Source organism: Salmo salar, chromosome ssa18, assembly GCF_905237065.1.
Source record: "Salmo salar chromosome ssa18, Ssal_v3.1, whole genome shotgun sequence".
Classification (NCBI taxonomy): Eukaryota; Metazoa; Chordata; class Actinopteri; order Salmoniformes; family Salmonidae; genus Salmo; species Salmo salar.
The window spans coordinates 68,569,695-68,589,550 of record NC_059459.1 but is presented as its reverse complement, the minus strand read 5'-3'; the positions used below and the strand labels follow the sequence as shown (position 1 = coordinate 68,589,550).

The 19,856-nt window shown below is 42.6% G+C and overlaps 2 protein-coding genes across 4 annotated transcripts; one reads left to right on the top strand and one right to left on the bottom strand.

Moving 5' to 3' along the window:
• The first annotated feature begins 98 nt into the window (after positions 1-98).
• On the top strand, positions 99-15,420 carry rgp1 (GP1 homolog, RAB6A GEF complex partner 1). 3 transcript variants are annotated; one of them, XM_014156224.2, is made up of 10 exons: positions 99-238; positions 458-525; positions 986-1,101; positions 1,252-1,385; positions 3,655-3,738; positions 4,022-4,171; positions 13,386-13,529; positions 13,858-13,985; positions 14,067-14,244; positions 14,847-15,420. In XM_014156224.2, the coding sequence occupies exons 3-10, from the start codon at positions 986-988 to the stop codon at positions 15,068-15,070; spliced, it is 1,158 nt and encodes a 385-aa protein (XP_014011699.1). In that variant the 5' UTR covers positions 99-238; positions 458-525; the 3' UTR covers positions 15,071-15,420. The 3 variants fall into 3 exon arrangements, with proteins under 3 accessions (XP_014011699.1, XP_014011700.1, XP_014011698.1); XM_014156225.2 differs by lacking the exon at positions 458-525 and having other exon boundaries at positions 120-238; XM_014156223.2 differs by lacking the exon at positions 99-238 and having other exon boundaries at positions 337-525.
• Positions 15,421-15,531: 111 nt separating this feature from the next.
• Positions 15,532-16,959, bottom strand: LOC106577848 (prostate-associated microseminoprotein). The gene is made up of 3 exons (XM_014156236.2): positions 16,842-16,959; positions 16,439-16,547; positions 15,532-16,054 (listed from the first exon to the last, which is right to left on the bottom strand). The coding sequence occupies exons 1-3, from the start codon at positions 16,957-16,959 to the stop codon at positions 15,877-15,879; spliced, it is 405 nt and encodes a 134-aa protein (XP_014011711.1). The 3' UTR covers positions 15,532-15,876.
• Positions 16,960-19,856: the final 2,897 nt, after the last annotated feature.

The following is a 19,856-nucleotide window of genomic DNA, read 5'->3' as shown; positions in this document are numbered from 1 at the left end:
TGTCATCTTATGGCTGTTATTAAATATATTAGCACTATGTTATGTCCAATAAATGTTCCCGAACACAATACAAACCCACACTAGTTACTTACAATATAAATAACTCCTCCCATATGCCACGGAGCTCCGTTAGATGGCCAACAAAATGTTATTCCTGAAAAATGCACATTTGAGACAACGCTTGTAAAATTGGAATTGAACTGATAATTTGTCAAATTTGAATTTAACTGATCATTTTGTAAGTACAACACACACTTATTTATTAATTGTGTTCAATAATTGTGTCCAATACCGAGAAAATAGTACATTGAATGCCTTTTCAATTTTACCCCGCGATACGGTATGTTCGTGCAGCTGCGAGATGGAAAGCTTTATTAATGCTATGTTCTTGTGTTGCTGAATTTGTCTCAAAGAATTTACAAATACTTACAGTAGGTATTTCATATCGATTTGACAGTTTGATTTGGCTGACCTGGGGCTTGAGTTGTAACTCATTGGCTAGCTGGTGCCACATCTGAGGCCAAGGTATGGTTTTCGAGACATTATTCTACTTCAATGGTTAGCCTAGCTTGGTAGCTAGCTAATTGACTGATTTGGAGACAGCAGTCGGTAGATAACCCTAGCTAGTTAACATATTCTTAACTCGCTGCAATTTAATTTAGCGAGGTCTAGCTCAAAATAACCAAACTACCGAGCTAACACAACACGTTTTTTAAAAAAAACATCGCTAGCAGGTGTTCCAAATAACGTGTGTTATAACGTCACTGTTTACATTTTTTCTACTGTATTATATGTATGTATACTGTATGGTTGTTTATTCCATGTGTAACTGTGTTGTATGTGTCGAACTGCTTTGCTTTATCTTGGCCAGGTGGAGAGCTGGAAATGAGAACTTGTTCTCAACTAGCCTACCTGGTTAAATAAAGGTGAAATGATATATAATATATATATATATTTTTTTTTTTAATGTGTTCCTTGAGTACAGATGATCGAGGTGTTGGCCTCAATGGCCCGAGGCCCGGTGTTCCTAGCCGGGGAGGTGATGGAGTGTCTCATCACCTTCACCAACCCCATATCCCATCTCTCCACCTCCGCCAGCAGGTCTGTTATCTTTCTTTCACTCACACATCACCCATTCTTCAGTAGTGCTCAATTGTGATTATATGCATGTACATTTTAGTTAGCTATACTGTATGTAAGGTTAAATGGGGTAAAAAGTCTCAAAACATGACTAAAAAGTGTGTGTGTCAGTGAGATGCTGGCATGGGCCAGTGCCCAGATCCACTGCCAGTTCCATGCCAGTGAGAGCAGAGTGGCGCTGCCAGTCCAGGGCACCAAGCAGGATGTCCAGGCAGAGAGCGACACTGTCCTCATCCCCAGCAGAGGTGAGTGGCTAGACATAATAAAGAATGCACACACACATGTTGAGCGAGGTGGAAAGTGTCAAAATGCAACTATAATATTTTTTATTTTAGATACAGTACCAGTCAAAGGTTTGGACACACATACTCATTCCAGGGTCTTTCTTTTATTTTTACTATTTTCTATATTGTATAATAGTGAAGACATCAAAACTATAAAATAACACATGGAATCATGTAGTAACCAAAAAAGTGTTAAACAAAATATATTTGATATTCTTCAAAGTAGCCAACCTTTGCCTTGACAGCTTTGCACACGCTTGGCATTCAGCTTTACCTGGAATGCTTTTCCAACATTCTTGAAGGAGTTCCCACATATGCTGAGCACTTGTTGGCTGCTTTTCCTTCACTCTGTGGTCCGACTCAACCCAAACCATCTCAATTTGGTTGAGGTCGGGGGATTGTGGAGGCCAGGTCATCTGACGCAGCACTCCATCACCCTCCTTCTTGGTCAAATAGCCCTTACACAGCCTGGAGGTGTGTTGGGTCATTGTCCTGTTGAAAAACAAATGATACTCCCACTAAGCGCAAACCAGATGGGATGGCATATCGCTGCAGAATGCTGTGGAAGCCATGCTGGTTAAGTGTGCCTTTTGAATTCTGAATAAATCACTGACCGTGTCACCAGCAAAGCACCATCATACCACCACCTCCATGCTTCACGGTGGGAACCACACATACGGCGATCATCCGTTCACCTACTTTGTGTCACAAAGACAACAGCGATTGGAACCAAAAACCTCAAATTTGGACCCATCAGACCAAAGGACAGATTTCCACCAGTCTAATGTCCATTGCTTGTGTTTCTTGGCCCAAGCAAGTCTCTTCTTCTTATTGGTGTCCTTTAGTAGTGGTTCCTTTGAAGCAATTTGACCATGAAGGCCTGATTTAGTCTCCACTGAACAGTTGATGTTGAGATGTGTCAGTTCAAGTAACAATATGAAGCATTTATTTGGGCTGCAATGTGAGGTGCATTTAACTGTAATAAACTTATCCTCTGCGGCATAGTTAACTCTGGGTCTTCCTTTCCTGTGGCGGTCCTCATTCGAGCCAGTTTCATCATAGCGCTTGATGGATTTTGCGACTGCTCTTGAAGAAACTTTTAAAGTTCCTAATATTTCATAATGACTTAACTTCATGTCTTAAAATAATGATGGACTGTAGTTTCTCTTTGCTTATTTGAGCTGTTCTTGCCATAATATGGTCTTATACTAAATAGGGCTATATTCTGTATACCACCCCTACCTTGTCACAACAACTGATTGGCTCAAACAAACAAATTAAGGAAAGAAATTCCACAAATTAACTTTTAACAAGACACACCTGTCAATTTAAATGTATTCCAGGTGACTACTTCATGAAGCTGGTTGAGAGAATGCCAAGAGTGTGCGACGCTGTCATCAAGGCAAAGGGTGGCTACTTTGAAGAATCTCAAATATATTTTGATTTGTTAACACTTTGTTTTGGTTACTAAATGATTCCATGTGTGTTATTTCATAGTTTTGATGTCTTCACTAAATAGTAAAAATAAAGAAAGCCTTGAATGAGTAGGTAGGTCCAAACTTTTGATATTGTATGTACTTACTGAACCCCCCCAAATCTTACCCATCTGCTCAGTGTGAAGGGCCTCCCCTATGCCCTTTAGACCTGTCTCTATACAAATCCAGTCTATCCCAAATGGCACCCTATTCCCTACATACTTTTGACCTGAGCCCTATGGGCCCTGATGAACTACATAGGGAACAGGGTGCCATTTGTATCCCCAGTCTGTCTGAGCCACCATGACTGTAAATTACACCTTGTGATGGAGATTAGAGGACTAACCCTGGGACTGCTAGTATACTGTGAGTCTGTCAATTTAGGAAGGGATTTTAAATTAAAATTCCTCCTAAAAAGTTGAATGACTTGATCAATAGCTTCTCATTTTCAGCTTACAGGGAAGTCATTGAAAATAGTTGTCCTTTTTCAGTTATTGAATTGGAATTTCTGTTTACTGACTGAATTGACTGCCTTCGGTTGACCCAAATCATGCTGTATGTGTATGCTGGCTTGACACCCTTAAACCACTGCTGCCTGCTCAGTCAAATTGTCTTGGCTAGACTGAATTAGTACATAATACATTTGCTTACTTTTCACTTTAAGTGCGTGGAGTAGATTAGTTGTTTATTTTGGGGGGGAAGAGTCTGATACAAAATGACCTCTAATCTTCCCCTCTACCTGCTGTCTTCACCAGGAGAAGGAGGGCAGTGCATGTTGGACACACCTCCCAAGATACTATTCTGTGACCTACGCCTGGACCCCGGAGAGAGCAGAACTTGTAAGAGCGCCACAACTGGACTCAGAGCATAGAAATAATCAGTTCAGAGGGGATTCACTCAACCCTCTCCTTTCTCCATCCCCCCCCCTCAAACTTTTTTTTTAATATATGTGCTATTTAGCAGACACATTTATCCACAGCGACTTAGTCAAGCATGCATGCATTTAAAAAAAAAATTTGGTGGTCCCAGGAATATAACCCACATTCCTGGCTTTGCAAGAGCCATGCTTTACCGTTTGAGCTACAGTCTCTCTTGCTCTCTCACTTCTTTTTCCTCCCTCAGACTCGTACAGTGAGGTGGTTCCCAACGACGGGCCTCCTAGTTTTCGAGGACAGTCAGTGAAGTATGTTTATAAGCTGACCATCGGCTGCCAGAGGGTCAGCTCTCCAATCAAACTACTGAGGGTCCCCTTCAGAGTCCTCGTCCTGCATGGTGAGCTGCCCTCCTGACCCTCTTACTCAGTCTAATCTAACAGAAGTACATCTCACATCAGAGTTGTGTTCAGAAAGTATATATACACCTTAGCCAAATACATTTAAACTCAGTTTTTCACAATTCCTGACGTTTAATCCTAGTAAAAATTCCCTGTCTTAGGTCAGTTAGCATCACCACTTTATTTTAAGAATATGAGATGTCAGAATAATAGTAGAGAGAATGATTTATATCAGCTTTTATTTCTTTCATCACATTCCCAGTGGGTCAGACGTTTACATATACTCAATTAGTATTTGGTAGCATTGACTTTAAATTGTTTAACTTTGGGTCAAATGTTTATGGTAGCCTTCCACAAGCTTCCCACAATAAGTTGGGTGAATTTTGGCCCATTCCTCCTGACAGAGCTGGAGTAATATGCTTTTTCAGTTCTGCCCACAAATTTTCTATAGGTTTGAGGTCGGGGCTTTGTGATGGCCACTCCAATACCTTGACTTTGTTGTCCTTAGAAGTATGCTTTGGGTCATTGTCCATTTGGAAGACCCATTTACGACCAAGCTTTTTAACTTCCTGACTGATGTCTTGAGATGTTGCTTCAATATATCCACATAATTTTCCCCTCCTCGTGATGCCATCTATTTTGTGAAGTGCACCAGTCCCTCCTGCAGCAAAGCACCCCCACAACATGATGCTGCCACCCCCGTGCCTCATGGTTGGGATGGTGTTCCTCGGCTTGCAATCCTCCCCCTTTTTCCTCCAAACATAACGATGGTCATTATGGCCAAACAGTTCTATTTTTGTTTCATCAGACCAGAGAACATTTTTTCCAATTAGTACGATCTTTGTCTCCATGTGCAGTTGCAAACCGTAATCTGGCTTTTTTATGGCGGTTTTGGAGCAGTTGATGAGCGGTCTTTCAGGTTATGTCGATATAGGGTTCGTTTTACTGTGGATATAGTTACTTTTGTACCTGTTTCCTCCAGCATCTTCACGGTCCTTTGCTGCTGTTCTGGGATTGATTTTCACTTTTCACACCAAAGTACGTGCTGTCTCCGAGAGATGAATGTGTCTCCTTCCTGAGCGGTATGACGGCTGCGTGGTCCCATGGTGTTTATACTTGCGTACTATTGTTTGTACAGCTGAACGTGGTACCTTCAGGCCTTAGATTTTCCCATGATGTCAAGCAAAGGGGCACTGTGTTTGAAGGTAGGCCTTGAAATTAGAGGTCGACCGATTATGATTTTTCAACCCCGATACCGACTATTGGAGGATCAAAAAAAGCCGATGCCGAGTTTTATATATATATTTCTAATAATGACAATTACAACAATACTGAATGAACGATGAACACTTATTTTAACTTAATATAATACATCATTAAAATCAATTTAGTCTCAAATAAATAATGAAACATGTTCAATTTGGTTTAAATAATGCAAAAACAAAGTATTGGAGAAGAAAGTAAAAGTGCAATATGTGCCATGTAAAAAAGATAACGTTTAAGTTCCTTGCTCAGAACATATGAAAGCTGGTGGTTCCTTTTAACATGAGTCTTCAATATTCCCAGGTAAGAAGTTTTAGGTTGTAGTTATTATAGGACTATTTCTCTCTATACCATTTGTATTTCATATACCTTTGACTATTGGATGTTTTTATAGGCACTGTAGTATTGCCAGCCTAATCTCGGGAGTTGATAGGCTTGAAGAGCTGCTGGCAAACGCGGGAAAGTGCTGTTTGAATGAATGCTTACGAGCCTGCTGCTGCCTACCACTGCTCAGTCAGACTGCTCTATCAAATCATAGACTTAATTATAACATAACACGCAGGAATATGAGCCTTAAGTCATTAATATGGTCAAATCCGGAAACTATCATTTCGACAACAAAACGTTTATTCTTTCACTGAAATACGGAACGGTTCCGTATTTTATCTAACGGGTGGCATCCATAAGTCTAAATATTGCTGTTACATTGCACAACCTTCAATGTTATGTCATAATTACATAAAATTCTGGCAAATTAGTTCGCAACGAGCCAGGCGGCCCAAACTGTTGCATATACCCTGACTCTGCGTGCAATGAATGCAAGAGAAGTGACACATTTTCCCTAGTTTAATATTGCCTGCTAACATGACTTTATTTTAACTAAATATACAGGTTTAAAAATATTTACTTCTGTGTATTGATTTTAAGAAAGGCATTGATGTTTATGGTTAGGTACATTCGTGCAACGATTGTGCTTTTTTTTTTCCGCAAATGCGCTTTTGTTAAATCATCCCCCGTTTGGCAAAGTTGGCTGTCTTTGTTAGGAAGAAATGGTCTTCACACAGTTCGCAACGAGCCAGGCTACTCAAACTGCTGCATATACCCTGACTCTGTTGCACAGAACGCAGGAGAAGACACAATTTCACTAGTTAAAAGAAATTAATGTTAGCAGGCAATATTAACTAAATATGCAGGTTTAAAAATATATACTTGTGTATTGATTTTAAGAAGGGCATTGATGTTTATGGTTAGGTACACATTGGTGCAACGAGTGCTTTTTTTCATGAATGCGCTTGTTAAATCATCCGTTTGGCGAAGTAGGCTGTGATTCAATGATAAATTAAGTCACGGCATCGATTATATGCAACGCAGGACAAGCTAGATAAACTAGTAATATCATCAACCATGTGTAGTTAATTAGTGATTATGTTAAGATTTATTGTTTTTTATAAGATACATTTAATGCCAGCTAGCACCTTGGTCACCTTGCTGCACTCGCATAACAGGTAGTCAGCCTGCCACGCAGTCTCCTCGTGGAGTGCAATGTAATCGGCCATGATTGGTGACCAAAATTGCCGATTGTTATGAAAACTTGAAGTCGGCCATTACGATTCATCGGTCGACCTCTACTTGAAATACATCCACTGTTACACCTCCAATTGCATCAAATGATGTCAATTAGCCTTTCAGAAGCTTCTAAAGCCATGACATCATTTTCTGGAATTTTCCAAGCTGTTTAAAGGCACAGTCAACTTAGTGTATGTAAACTTCTGACCCACTGGAATTGTGATACAGTGAAATCATCTGTCTGTAAACAATTGTTGGAAAAATTACTTGTGTCATGCACAAAGTAGATGTCCTAACCAACTTGCCAAAACTATAGTTTGTTAACAAGAAATTTGTGGAGTGGTTGAAAAACGAGTTTTAATGATGCCAACCTAATTGTATGTAAACTTCCGACTTCTTCAACTGTATGTATATATTTACGGACAGATACTACCTGAATTTGTGAAATAAGAACACTTCCGTTGCAAAATGTTTTGGGCATATAGAGCATACTGAACATAAACGACAGTGCTTTCAGAAAGTATTCATACCCCTTGGCTTATTCCACATGTTACAGCCTGAATTCAAAATGGATTTTAAAAAATTATCACCATCTATGCACAATACCCCATAATTACAAAGTGAAGACATTTTTTTTATTATTATTTGTATTTTTTGCTAATTTATTGAATATGAAGTACAGAAACACCTAATTTACATACAGTACCAGTCAAATGTTTGGACACATGCTCATTCCAGGGATTTACATTATTTTTACTATTTTCTACATTGTAGAATAATATTGAAGACATCAACACTATGAAATAACACACATGGAATCATGTAGTAACCAAAAAAGTGTTTAACAAATCAAAATGTTATATTTGAGATTCTTCAAATGGCCACCCTTTGCTTTGATGACAGCTTTGCACACTCTTGGCATTCTCTCAACCAGCTTCATGAGGCAGTCACCTGGAATGCATTTCAGTTAACAGGTGTGCCTTGTTAATTTGTGGAATTTACTTCCTCAATGTGTTTGAGCCAATCAGTTGTGTTGTGACAAGGTAGGGTTGTATACATAAGATGGCCCTATTTGGTAAAAGACAAAGTCCATATTATGGCAAGAACAGCTCAAATAAGCAAAGAGAAACGACAGTCCATTACTTTGACCGACCTTCATGCCTTAATCAAGAAAATGTTAAGAACTTTGAACGTTTCTTCAAGTGGAGTCGCAAAAACCATCAAGCGCTATGATGAGACTGGCTCTCATGAAAGGAAGACCCAGAGTTACCTCTGCTGCAGAGGATAAGCTCATTAGCTACCAGCCTCAGAAATTGCAGCCCAAATAAATGCTTCACATAGTTCAAGTAACAGGCACATCTCAACATCAACTGTTCAGAAGAGACTGCGTCAATCAGGCCTTCATGGTGAAATTGCTGCAAAGAAACCACTAAAGGACATCAATAAGAAGAAGAGACTTGCTTGTGGCAAGAACCACAAGCAATTGACATTAGACCGGTGGAAATCTGTCGTTGAGTCTGATGGGTCAAAATTTGACGTTTTTGGTTCTAACCGCCATGTCTTTGTGAGACGCCGATTAGGTGAACGGATTATCTCTTGTGTGGTTCCCACCGTGAAGCAAGGAGGAGGTGTGATGGTGTGGGGATGCTTTGCTGGTGACACTGTAGGTGATTTATTTAGTATTCAAGGCACACTTAACCAGCATGGCTACCACCGCATTCTGCAGCGATACGCCATCCCATCTGGTTTGCGCTTAGTGGGAGTATCATTTGTTTTTCAACAGGACAATGACCCAACACACCTCCAGGCTGTGTAAGGGCTATTTGATCAAGGAGAGTGCATGAGTACTGCATCAGATGACCTGGCCTCCACAATCACCCAACCTCAACCCAATTTAGATGTTTTGGGATGAGTTGGACCGCAGAGTGACGTAAAAGCAGCCAATAAGTGCTCAACATATGTGGAAACTCCTTCAAGACTAATGGAAAAGCATTTCAAGTGAAGCTGGTTGAGAGAATGCCAAGAGTGAGCAAAGCTGTCATCAAGGCAAAGGGTGGCTACTTTTGAAGAATCTCAAATATAAAATATATTTTGATTTGTTTAACACTTTTGGTTACTACATGTTTTGATGTCTTAACGATTATTGTACAATGTAGAAAATGGTAATAAAATAAAAAGTGAAGCACTTGAACAAGTAGGTGTCCTAAACTTTTTTGACTGGTACTGTAAGTATTCACACCCCCGAGTATCAATATTTGCTCATTTATTCTAAGTTCAGTCAAGTTGGTTGATCATTGCTAGATGGCCATTTTCAAGTCTTGTCGTATATTTTCAAGCTGATTTTAAGTCCAAACTGTAACTAGGTCACTCAGGAACATTCCGTGTCTTCTTGGTGAGCAACTCCAGTGCATTCGGAAAGCATTCAGACCCCTTGACTTTTTCCACATTTTGTTACCTTACAGCCTTATTATGAAATGTATTCAATAAATGTTTCCCTCATAACTCTACACACAATACCCCATAATGACAAAGTGGAGACAGTTTTTAGAAATTTTTCCAAAACAGAAATACCTTACTTATGTAAGTATTCAGACCCTTTGCTATGAACCTCGAAATTGCGCTCAGGTGCATCCTGTTCCCATCCTTGATGTTCCCACAACTTGATTGGAGTCCACTGCTGGTAAATTCAGTTGATTGGACATGATTTGGAAAGGCACACACCTGTCTATATAAGGTTCCACAGTTGACAGTGCATGTCTGAGCAAAAACCATGCCATGAGGTCAAATAATTGTCTGTAGAGTTCTGAGACGGGATTGTGTCAATTCACTGATCTGGGGAAGGGTACCAAAACATTTCTGCAGCATTGAAGGTCCCCAAGAACACAGTGGCCTCCATCATTCTTAAATGGAAGAAGTTTGGAACCACCAAGACACTTCCTAGAGTTGGCCAAACTGAATAATCAGGGGAGAAGAGCCTTGGTCAGGGAGTTTGCCAAAAGGCACCTAAAGGACTCTCAGACCATGAGAAACAATATTCTCTGGTCTGATGAAACCAAGATTGAACTCTTTGGCCTGAATGCTAAGCGTTATGTCTGAAGGAAACCTAGCACCATCCCTACAGTGATGCGTGGCAGTGTCATGCTGTGGGGATGTTTTTCAGCGGCAGGGACTGTGAGACTAGTCAGGATTAAGGGAAAGATGAACGGTGCAAAGTACAGGGATCCTTGATGAACACATGCTCCAGAGCACTCAAGACCTCAGACTGGGGTGACGGTTCACCTTCCAACGGGATGACAACAACCCTAAGCACACAGCCAAGACAACGCAGCAGTGGCTTCGGGACAAGTCTCTCAATGTCCTCGAGTGGCCCAGCCAGAGCCCGGACTTAAACCTGATCGAACATCTCTGGAGAGACCTGAAAATGGCTTTGCAGCAACGCTCCCCATCCAACCTGACAGAGCTTGAGAGGATCTGCAGAGAAGAATGGGAGAAACTCCCCAAATACAGGTGTGCCAAGCTTGTAGCGTCATACCCAAGAAGACTCGAGGCTGTTATTGCTGCCAAAGGTGCTTCAACAAAGTACTGAGTAAAGGGTCTGAATACTTATGTAAATGTTATATTTCCGAAATCTTTTTTTTTTTTTTTTTTTACATTTGCAAACATTTCTAACCTGTTTTTGCTTTGTCATTGTGGGGTATTGTGTGGATGGGGGTGATTTAATCCATTTTAGAATAAGACTAACGTAACAAAATGTGGAAAAAGTCAAGGGGTCTGAATGCTTTCGAATGCACTGCAGATAAAGGCCTGTCCTGCTGAAAGGTGAATTAGTCTCCCAGTGTCTGTTGGAAAGCTGACTGAACCAGGATTTCCTCTAGGATTTTTGCCTGTGTTTATAGCTGTATTCCGTTTTTATATTTTTGAATAACTCCCTAGTCCTTGCAGATGACATTTAGATCCATATTATGATGCAGCCACCACCATGCATGAAAATATGGTGTCGTACTCAGTGACGTGTTTGGTTTTCCCTAAAAATAACGCTTTGTATTCAGGTCAAAAAGTAAATTTCTTTGCCACAATGCATGTTTTGTGATATTTTTATTGTGTCGTCTTCCTCCTTTTCACTGCCATGTAGGTTAGTATTGTGGAGTACGGTGTTGAGCATTGCTCAGTTTTCTCATATCGCAACCATTAAACTCAACCGTTTTAAAATCACCATTGGCCGGGCCTCCCAAGTGGCACAGCGGTCTAAGGCATTGCTAGAGGCGTCACTATAGACCCAGTTGTGACCGGCAACACAGCCTGGAATCAAACCGGGAGACCCATAAGGCGGCACACAATTGGCCCAGCGTTGTCCAGGTTAGGGGAGGGTTTGGCTGGCCGGGATGTCCTTGTCCCATCGCGCTCTAGCGACTTCTTGTGGTGGGCCGGGCGCATGCACGCTGCCATCTTGCCTGTTGTACGGTGTTTCACAGTGGTGCAGCTGGCTTCCGGTTTAAGCGAGCAGTGTGTCAAGAAGCAGTGCGGCTTAGCAGGGTCGTATTTTGGAGGACACATGGCTCTCGACCTTTGCCTCTCCCGAGTCCGTATGGGACAAGACTAAGTACCACTTGGATGTCATGAAAAAGGGGAAAAAAAACAAACAAGTCTATATTGGCCTCATGGTGAAATCCCTGAGCATGTTCCTTCCTCTCCAGCAACTATGTTAGGAAGGGCACCTTTTATCTTTGTATTGACTGGGTGTATTGTTACACCATCCAAAGTGTAATTAATAAATTCATGTTCAAAGGTAATGTTCCCTCTGCTGAGCGCAAACTTGAATGTTGTGAAAATTCTGTGCCACTTCCAGCATGTGCACCAATGTACCCGCTTTAAGTTTCAGAAAGTGGAAAAGTAGGTTACTGTGGATGATCATATTGTAGGCCTACCAGAGTGGCCTACCATCAAAAACAATGGTGCAAATGCATCTCAGAACATGGAAATGGCTGTTCTATCATTCAGCCTGCATTAGCAGCCAATGTGTGGTGTTCAATGTAGAACTACATTCCATGAGACTTTTGATTAAAAACATGCAGGGCTTGACATTAACCTGTTTATCCACAGTGTTGTTTGTTTAAAGACACCACTTCACGAGATAAAATGCATCATTCCCCATACCATTATGCTACCCTCTGCCTATTGGCTACTTAGCTTATTCAAGCCTGTCTCAAAATACAACACTTCCCCTGCACGTGGCTACATGCAGCTCTCGCTTTGATCTCAAAACAAGCGCATCTACCCATGACCACTCATGCTGTAAACACAGTCCAGTTCAAAGTGAATGGCACAGTTGCATTTATGGCATCTATTTACATATAGGCCTACTGCAGCTCTGATTGGTTATGGCGCACCATTCTGTGTAGAGTACGGGCTGTCAATGCAATAGAATCCTACTCCGATGCGTTCTGCCTATAACAAAATGCCTTGCATAGTTAGTTTTGCATACTATGTCTTCAAATCAAAGTTAATTTGCCACATGCGCCAAATACAACAAGTGTAGACTTTACCGTGAAATGCTTACTTACAAGCCCTTAACTAACAGTGCAGTTCAAAAAGAAAATATTTACCAAGTAGGCTAAAATGAAAAGAAATAACAAAAGTAACACAACAATAATGAGGCTATATTAAGGGGGTACCGAGTCAGTGTGAAGGGGTACAGGCTAGTTGAAGTCTTGCGTGGTTAATTTTAGTTTCGGTATGTTGCATTGAAGTGGCTAATATTGTATTTATTCGATCAGAATTCCCACAGTAAAGGGAAATGTTGATGGTGATAACTAAGGGGGAAATTCAATCTCGTGCATCTCTCCGCAGCTTAGAGGGATATTCTTTATTTTTTTATTTTTTATGCATCTACCAATAGGTGCCCTTTGTGAGGCATTGAAAAACCTCCCTGGTCTTTTGGTTGAATCTATGCTTGAAATTCACTACTCGATTGAGGGACCTTACAATTATCTGTATTTGTGGGGTACAGAGATGAGGTAGTCATTTAAAAATCATGTTAACCACTATTACTAAACATAGTATGGAACTGATTATTTGACTTGTTTATCACATTTTTAGTTCTGAACTGATTTAGGCATGCCATAACAAAGGTGTTGAAATACTTATTGACTCAAAACATTTCAGCTTTACTTTATTTTTTACAAATTCCACTGACATTTTGGAGTATTGTGTATAGATCAGTGACACACAATCTCAATTTAATCCCTTTAAAATTCAGGCTGCAACACATTAAAATGTGGAAAATGTAAAAGAGTGCACTGTATGTATGAAATGCCTGTTGTGGAGATGTTTTTCTCCTATAAAATGACATTGTTCAAAATGAGTGACATTATGTCCCTGTTGTAGGCATGCCGGAGCCCCCATTCCCCCAGGATGAGGAGGTGGCCCCCTCTAACCCCTTCCTGGAGGAGGAGGAGGGTGGCCGGAGAGACGATCGCCCCCTGGAGAGAGCCCTGGACATGCTGACGATCACCTCACGCCGCTGTCCCCGTGAGTCTCTTGTTTTCCTAGACTAATTCTCCAATGACAACCTATTCCCTTTATAGTGCAGTACTTTTGACCAGTGCTATGTGGCAGCTCTTCTTATGAGCCTCCTTCTGTAATGTTCTTTGTGTTCCACATCAGCTAGATGATGTACTGAGGGTTTTTTGCAGACTCCGATCCATTGATCTCTAATCTCACTGTTTGTTTCTGATTAGATTTATTAGGGTCTCCATGGCGACAGCTAGTCTTACTGGGGTCCGACACATAACAAAAGACATTGTGTGTTTAGCAGCAATGTGGAATGCATGTGACCTTTGACTCCTGTCTTCCACAGATCTTTTCAACATCACCAACATGCGGGGGAAGGTGGCCAAGTTCTGCATCTTCAAGACCGTCTACAGACTAGGGGAGGACATCATCGGCACCTTCGACTTCTCAGAGGGGGATATTCCCTGTATACAGGTGTGTGTGTGCGCATGTCTGTGTCAGGGCCTGTCATATTTTTAATTGAATGAGGATATTAAGTGTGTGTTTGTGTGTCAGTACTCGGTCAGCCTGCAGAGTGAGGAGGAGATCCAGCAGGGGTACCAGCGGCGTCCCGGTCAGTCGATCAGTGTGACAGGTCACGGTCGTCACTTAGAGTCCTGCCTCCACACGGCTTCCACCCACTTCTCCCTCCCCGTCCCCCTCAACGTCACCCCCGGCTTCAGCACAGACATCGGTACGTAGCTAAGTCAAATTTCCATCAAATGTATCTCATTAAGCCATTTTTACGTCACAAGTGGCACGAAGTGCTATACAGATACCCAGCCTAAAATCCCAAAGAGCTAGCAGGAGCACAGTGACCAGGAAACATAGGAAGATACCTAGAGAGGAACCAGGCTGAGGTGGCCAAGGGGCATGAAAATCAGGAATTCACCACTGATCTCTCTGCCCTATGTGTATTAATAGCAAGTAGCCTGCCCTGCTTGAGTTTGTCAGTCAGTTTTTTGTTTATCTGGCTTAGCAGAGCAGGCACTTGACAAGAGAAACCATTGTTCTCATAGATGACTGAGGATGTTGGTCATGATCCGGGCTAGTCATTGTACCGTCACAATAAAGTGGTTTCCCAGACACAGATTATACCAAGTCTTGGAAGCACTTTTGATGGTAAATCTCCATTTGAAAATGCTTTTAAAAAAGTGTAGTCGAAGACTTGTTCTTAATCTATGCGATAAGACGCGCTTCTCAACCCTTTGTCTTTGTCTGTAAAGCTTCCCTGTGTATCTAACCCTCTGTCTACTCCTAGACAGCTTCATGACATTCTCAACTCATTCTTCACAGTGACCCTGCGATGGCGTCTGCACTTTGAGTTTGTCACGTCCCGAGAGCCTATGGAATCGCACAACGTGCTGCAAAACCAACCAGAGGTCACCGTGTGGACTGGGGCGGAGCATGTTGATGTGGATACCTTCAGTTGGGACCTGCCAATCAAAGTGCTCCCCACCAATCCAGCCCTGACGTCTTACGTGTCCCAGTTTACAGGGACCAACAGCATCAACATTTAACTGCGTGTGAGGAAGGAAGAATGTATTCCAGATATTATAAAGCAGGCAACTTCTTTTGCCGTTTTTAATATTTTAACATTTTGCAGTGCATCTTATATTTTTCTTTGAATGCTCACCTTCCTGTTTTTCTAGCAGAAACATGATGATGACCAGTGTTTAATGCTACTATCTGTGGGGTCTTTCACAGTATTTCATTTTTTACCCCTTTATTCAAAAGAGTCCATTGCTTTGTCACATGAATAGTGTATTTTATTTTCAAGAGCTATATGCTCTACAACTGTATTTTTGAAATTGTTAATGAAAGACTGTTCAATGTGAATCAGGAATTAAAATGTGGGATTTGAATTTGACGTGAGCCTGAAAGGAGTCTTTTATCCATACACAATCAACAAATGACTTTCACGCAACAAGACTTTTATTTAGAGGATAACTGCAAGACAGGACAGAAGAAATACAACAATTGTTATATATTACTATAAAAGCTTTACAGTAGTGCATTACAGGGTGGTAAATGAGGGATTCCATTATGTGGGTTCACCTCTGCTTTTCAATTGAGTATCATTTACTGCTTATGGTATTATAATATTCATGCGGTTTAAATGTCAACTGATCACTGATCTGCAACTGAAGTGAGAATGGACCGTTAGGATTACACTGACATGGACAGGGATGGTCGGTGGTGGAGGGAGTTAATCTTCCGACTTCAGTGGAGGCTGGTGCCACTTTAAATCGGAGGACAGGCTCATTGTAATGGCGACATTCATTCCAATGAGGCCGTCCCTCCACTGTCCGACTGGGGTCTCTGTCTACTCCACCATCTGCAGGTAGTTGTTGTCCCGTGAGCCGTGGCTGGGGCCCAGGTTGTGTCCATTCCCAGGGAGGCAGGGCAGGCGAGGGTCAGCGCTCTGCACCAGGGTCACTTTACAGGTTAGAGCGTCCACCCGAACCTCACACCAAGCTGGGAAGTCTACCGGGCGATGCACCCTGTGCGGAGAGAGGGGTGTAGGTTTTCAAAGTCCGTATGTACGTATGCGCTTTGAAAGAGCATGATGCTCCCTGTACTGAGAGAGGGGGAACGTAATTGACAGCCGAGCATGAGCACTGTCATACGTGTTCTGAAAGGACATAATGACAATATCCTGATAGAACAATGCTATGTTGAAGTTGCATGTCCCAATTCTACACATCACAATCAGATCCAGACCCAACCCTGGTTCCATTACATTACTTGACTCTGGGCACAATGTACATGGCTGTGTTGAATGGCAAGCTCATCCCAACCATGGAAATTACATTCCTATTACCACCACTGCTAATGCTAACACAACTACCCAGAAAGGCACATTGATTACAGGTGTGTGGACTCACGTCTCACAGCAGCCGACGCCCATGGGGTGCAGACAGGTACACTGCAGACAGCCGTCCTCCATCCAGGACTCCCCCAGGGAGTAGTGTCTCCCCTCGTTCACACACAGGGCTGGGACAGACCACCAGGTGTGTTAACCCAAGTCCCACACATATTATACAAATCAACCTATATTCATCCGCAGGACGTCCACATGAACTTTGTACTCAACTTCAAGTGGATTCATCCATCCAAGATATTTAGAATTTAAAAAAACGGTCTACTCTGGCCTAAATGTACAATGGATGAGTTTCGACAGGTCCCCAAAACGTTTCTGCTTTACCAAATACACTCTGAACAGAATTGGAATCTTCAACCTAAAGACATTTGTTGAATGAAAAACATCCTTCAGTATGATATTCTCACCTTTAGAGTTGAAGTGACACTGCATGGAAGCAGCTAGGCAGCAGGTGGTCCAGAGCAGAGTCCCAGCCAGGAAGGTCAGTGTCCAGTTTCTCCCAACAATGGAGTCCATCATCTTCATGTTCTTTAGTTCTAGTTCTGTAGTTCTAGATCTGGTTCTTAGTTTTCTGATTCCTCTCCTCCACCTCGCACCTCCATTTATACCCCACAATCTTTACGACAGCAACGGACGGGGGGAGGTGGGGTTAGTTAGCCTCATCAGGAGGACCGGCCGGGGCAGGGGCAGGGGTGTGAGGCGCAGGGGGGGCCTGTGGGGTGTCACAGGGTTGGGGTTGGGGGGGCAAGGGGAAAAAGGCTGTGTCTTGGCACCAACTTGGCACTCCGGAGATCAGCTCCTCTTCGCTCCAGTGGGCATGACCTCTAAAATGATAGAAACATTGACACATCCTAAGATGACTAAGACAGGGAGGGAAAGAGAGAGGTGAGAGGGAGAAGGGGAGAGAGGTGAGAGGGAGGAAAGAGAGTGAGAGGTGAGAGGGAGGATAGAGAGGGAGAGCAGATGAGAGAGTGAGAAGGGGAGAGAGGTGAGAGGGAGGAGAGAGAGGAGAGGAGATAAGAGAGGGAGAAGGAGAGTGAGGGAGAGGAGATGGGAGGGAGGGAGGGAGGGAGAAGGGGTGAGAGGGAGGAGAGAGAATGAGAGGTGAGAGGGAGAGGAGATGAGAGGGAGAAGAGGAGAGAGGTGAAAGGGGATAGGGAGGAGAGAAAGAGAGGTAAGAGGGAGCAGAGGAGAAGGGGTGAGAGGGAGGAGTGAGAGGTGAGAGGGAGAGGAAATGAGAGAGGGAGAAGGGGAGAGAGGAGAGAGGTGAAAGGGAGGAGAGAAAGAGAGGTAAGAGGGAGCAGAGAGAGCTGTGGGGTTGAAGAGAGAGAGAGAACGAAAGGAGAAATTAATGGCTAACATGATTTAAATGCTGGTCGATCTATTGATTGAAATTTGAACTCTCTCTGTATTCATTCACATATAGTTTCCGTATTGGGGATGAAGTAGATATCTTCAATCTTCATTACGGTCTCGCTTAGGATTCCACCTGAGAAACAAAGTGACAGTGGCTGTGTCTCCATTGATTTTTTCCTACCAGATGTGTTACTATGTGGTTACTAAGACGTTCTGACATGCAAACACAGATGCATATTGTATATAAAGTCAGCGGCCTACTGCCTCCACTGACCCCTGTCTGCCTTGTTGGGATGAGCTCATACTGATGTCATGGCGTGCCTGCCGTGTCTCCAGTCTGTGACCTCATGCGGGCCCTGTCCAGCAGCAGCAGTCAGTTGCCCCCCAGAGGAGACAGAGACAGAGAGAGAGATGGAGAGTGACCTGCTGGATTTTTGGGAAGAGGAAGCTCATAAAGGACAAGATTAGTTTTATGATTTTTATAGTGTCCACTGCTATGGCTGCTGCAGGCGTGTGTGTTTTGTGTGTGTGTGGACCATAGAGATGAAAAAAGGTCTCAACTTTGTATCTGTGCAATTATAGTGTATTTGATAGCATGGGTGGCACCATTGAAGCTATCTACTAAAAAATATATATATTATAAAAAAAAAAATTTTAAATGTAAAGCTAATAGTGGTATTTTACCACCACCTGCAGTGCTGGAGATATAGCTCAAAGCCATTTACAAACTAGGCAAAACCATTTCAAGAAAAGACAATGATCCCAACCCGTAGGAATCCCCACCCAGTTGACTACTTTAAAATGGTGGAAGCCCTCAATGGCAATGTCCATGCAAAACCGTTTATTACCAAGTAGAGATCGCTATACATCTCTATGGTGTGAACCAACAACCTGTTGTGAGAGGTAGGGACACAGCGTCCCCAGCCTTCAATGACCCACTAACAGAATAGACGTCTCAGATTTACATAATGTCTACAACGAACGAGAGATTGAAACGTCATTCAAATGTACTTGCTCAGAGGGCCTCAAAAGAACAGTTGCCTACTGTATCAAAATGTATCTTAGCAAGTATCGCTTTCAGAGTTTGGTGTTTCGTGATATTCTGAATTTCAGAGTGGTAGAATTATCAACATTTCTCACATATGCATTTGTAGGCTTTTGTACACCCAAAATTCCATTTAGGAAGAAATGTGCAATGAAATGTCAAATGGAAAAGGAGAGAGACAGTCTCACTGCTCGTCCATGAAGGTAACAATGGGTGTGACACTAATTCATTTATTTTTAAGAGGGCTATCCTACAAAACACCTTGTCAATCAAAGAGTGTGAATCCGTCATAGTCCATCGTCATCTTATTGTATAGGATCTATAGGTTCGAGGAGGGGAGAATATTAGTGCCAATGACATGGATGTTGATTAAGGCAGCCCCCCTGATCCAGAGGGGTTGGGTTAAATGTGGAAGACACATTTTGGTTGAATGCATTTAGTTGTGCAACTGACTAGGTAAACCCTTTCCCCTTCCTTACTTTTGAGCAGGTCCCATATTGCTCTGGTACAAAAGTAGTGCACTATATAGGGAATGCGGTGCGTTAGTGGTGACAAGGCCCCAGAGTCAGAACATGTTCCTCCTCAGACTGTGACAAGTTGAGCTGTGGATCTGTAGAGACAGGGGCAACTCTGAGTCACACACACATACACACCCACATACACACCCAATACAGGACCAAGGCATGTCAAGGCCCTGTGGTCAGTGGCACCCCTGGCTGGCGAGGGAGAACCTATCAACACCCTCCAGACTTCTGTGGGGGTATGAGGGAACACGGGCGTAAAACACAAATTGTGAGGCCCCCGGGGTGCATTGTGAAAAACTTGTTCCTCATCGCAGGTTTTTCCTATGATCTCTGTCTGTCTGCAGACTTGATAGAGAAAGTGGAAGGAGATGAGCTAATGTTTTGTTCTGGCTCAGGGAGCGTTACCGCGCTACCTCGGATAGGACTACTGTACCCGACCAATCACATGTCCCGAACAAACCCTCCTTTTTTAGGATTGACACTGTGCGGACACAGAA

Coding starts and splice junctions, on each gene's coding strand:
- rgp1 (XM_014156224.2), top strand. CDS start 986: ATGATCGAGGTGTTGGCCTCAATGGCCCGAGGCCCGGTGTTCCTAGCC. Junction 3,739..4,021: donor CCCCGGAGAGAGCAGAACTT/GTAAGAGCGCCA, acceptor TTCCTCCCTCAG/ACTCGTACAGTGAGGTGGTT. Junction 4,172..13,385: donor CAGAGTCCTCGTCCTGCATG/GTGAGCTGCCCT, acceptor TCCCTGTTGTAG/GCATGCCGGAGCCCCCATTC.
- LOC106577848 (XM_014156236.2), bottom strand. CDS start 16,959: ATGAAGATGATGGACTCCATTGTTGGGAGAAACTGGACACTGACCTTC. Junction 16,548..16,841: donor GTGTCACTTCAACTCTAAAG/GTGAGAATATCA, acceptor GGTCTGTCCCAG/CCCTGTGTGTGAACGAGGGG. Junction 16,055..16,438: donor GGCGTCGGCTGCTGTGAGAC/GTGAGTCCACAC, acceptor CTCTCCGCACAG/GGTGCATCGCCCGGTAGACT.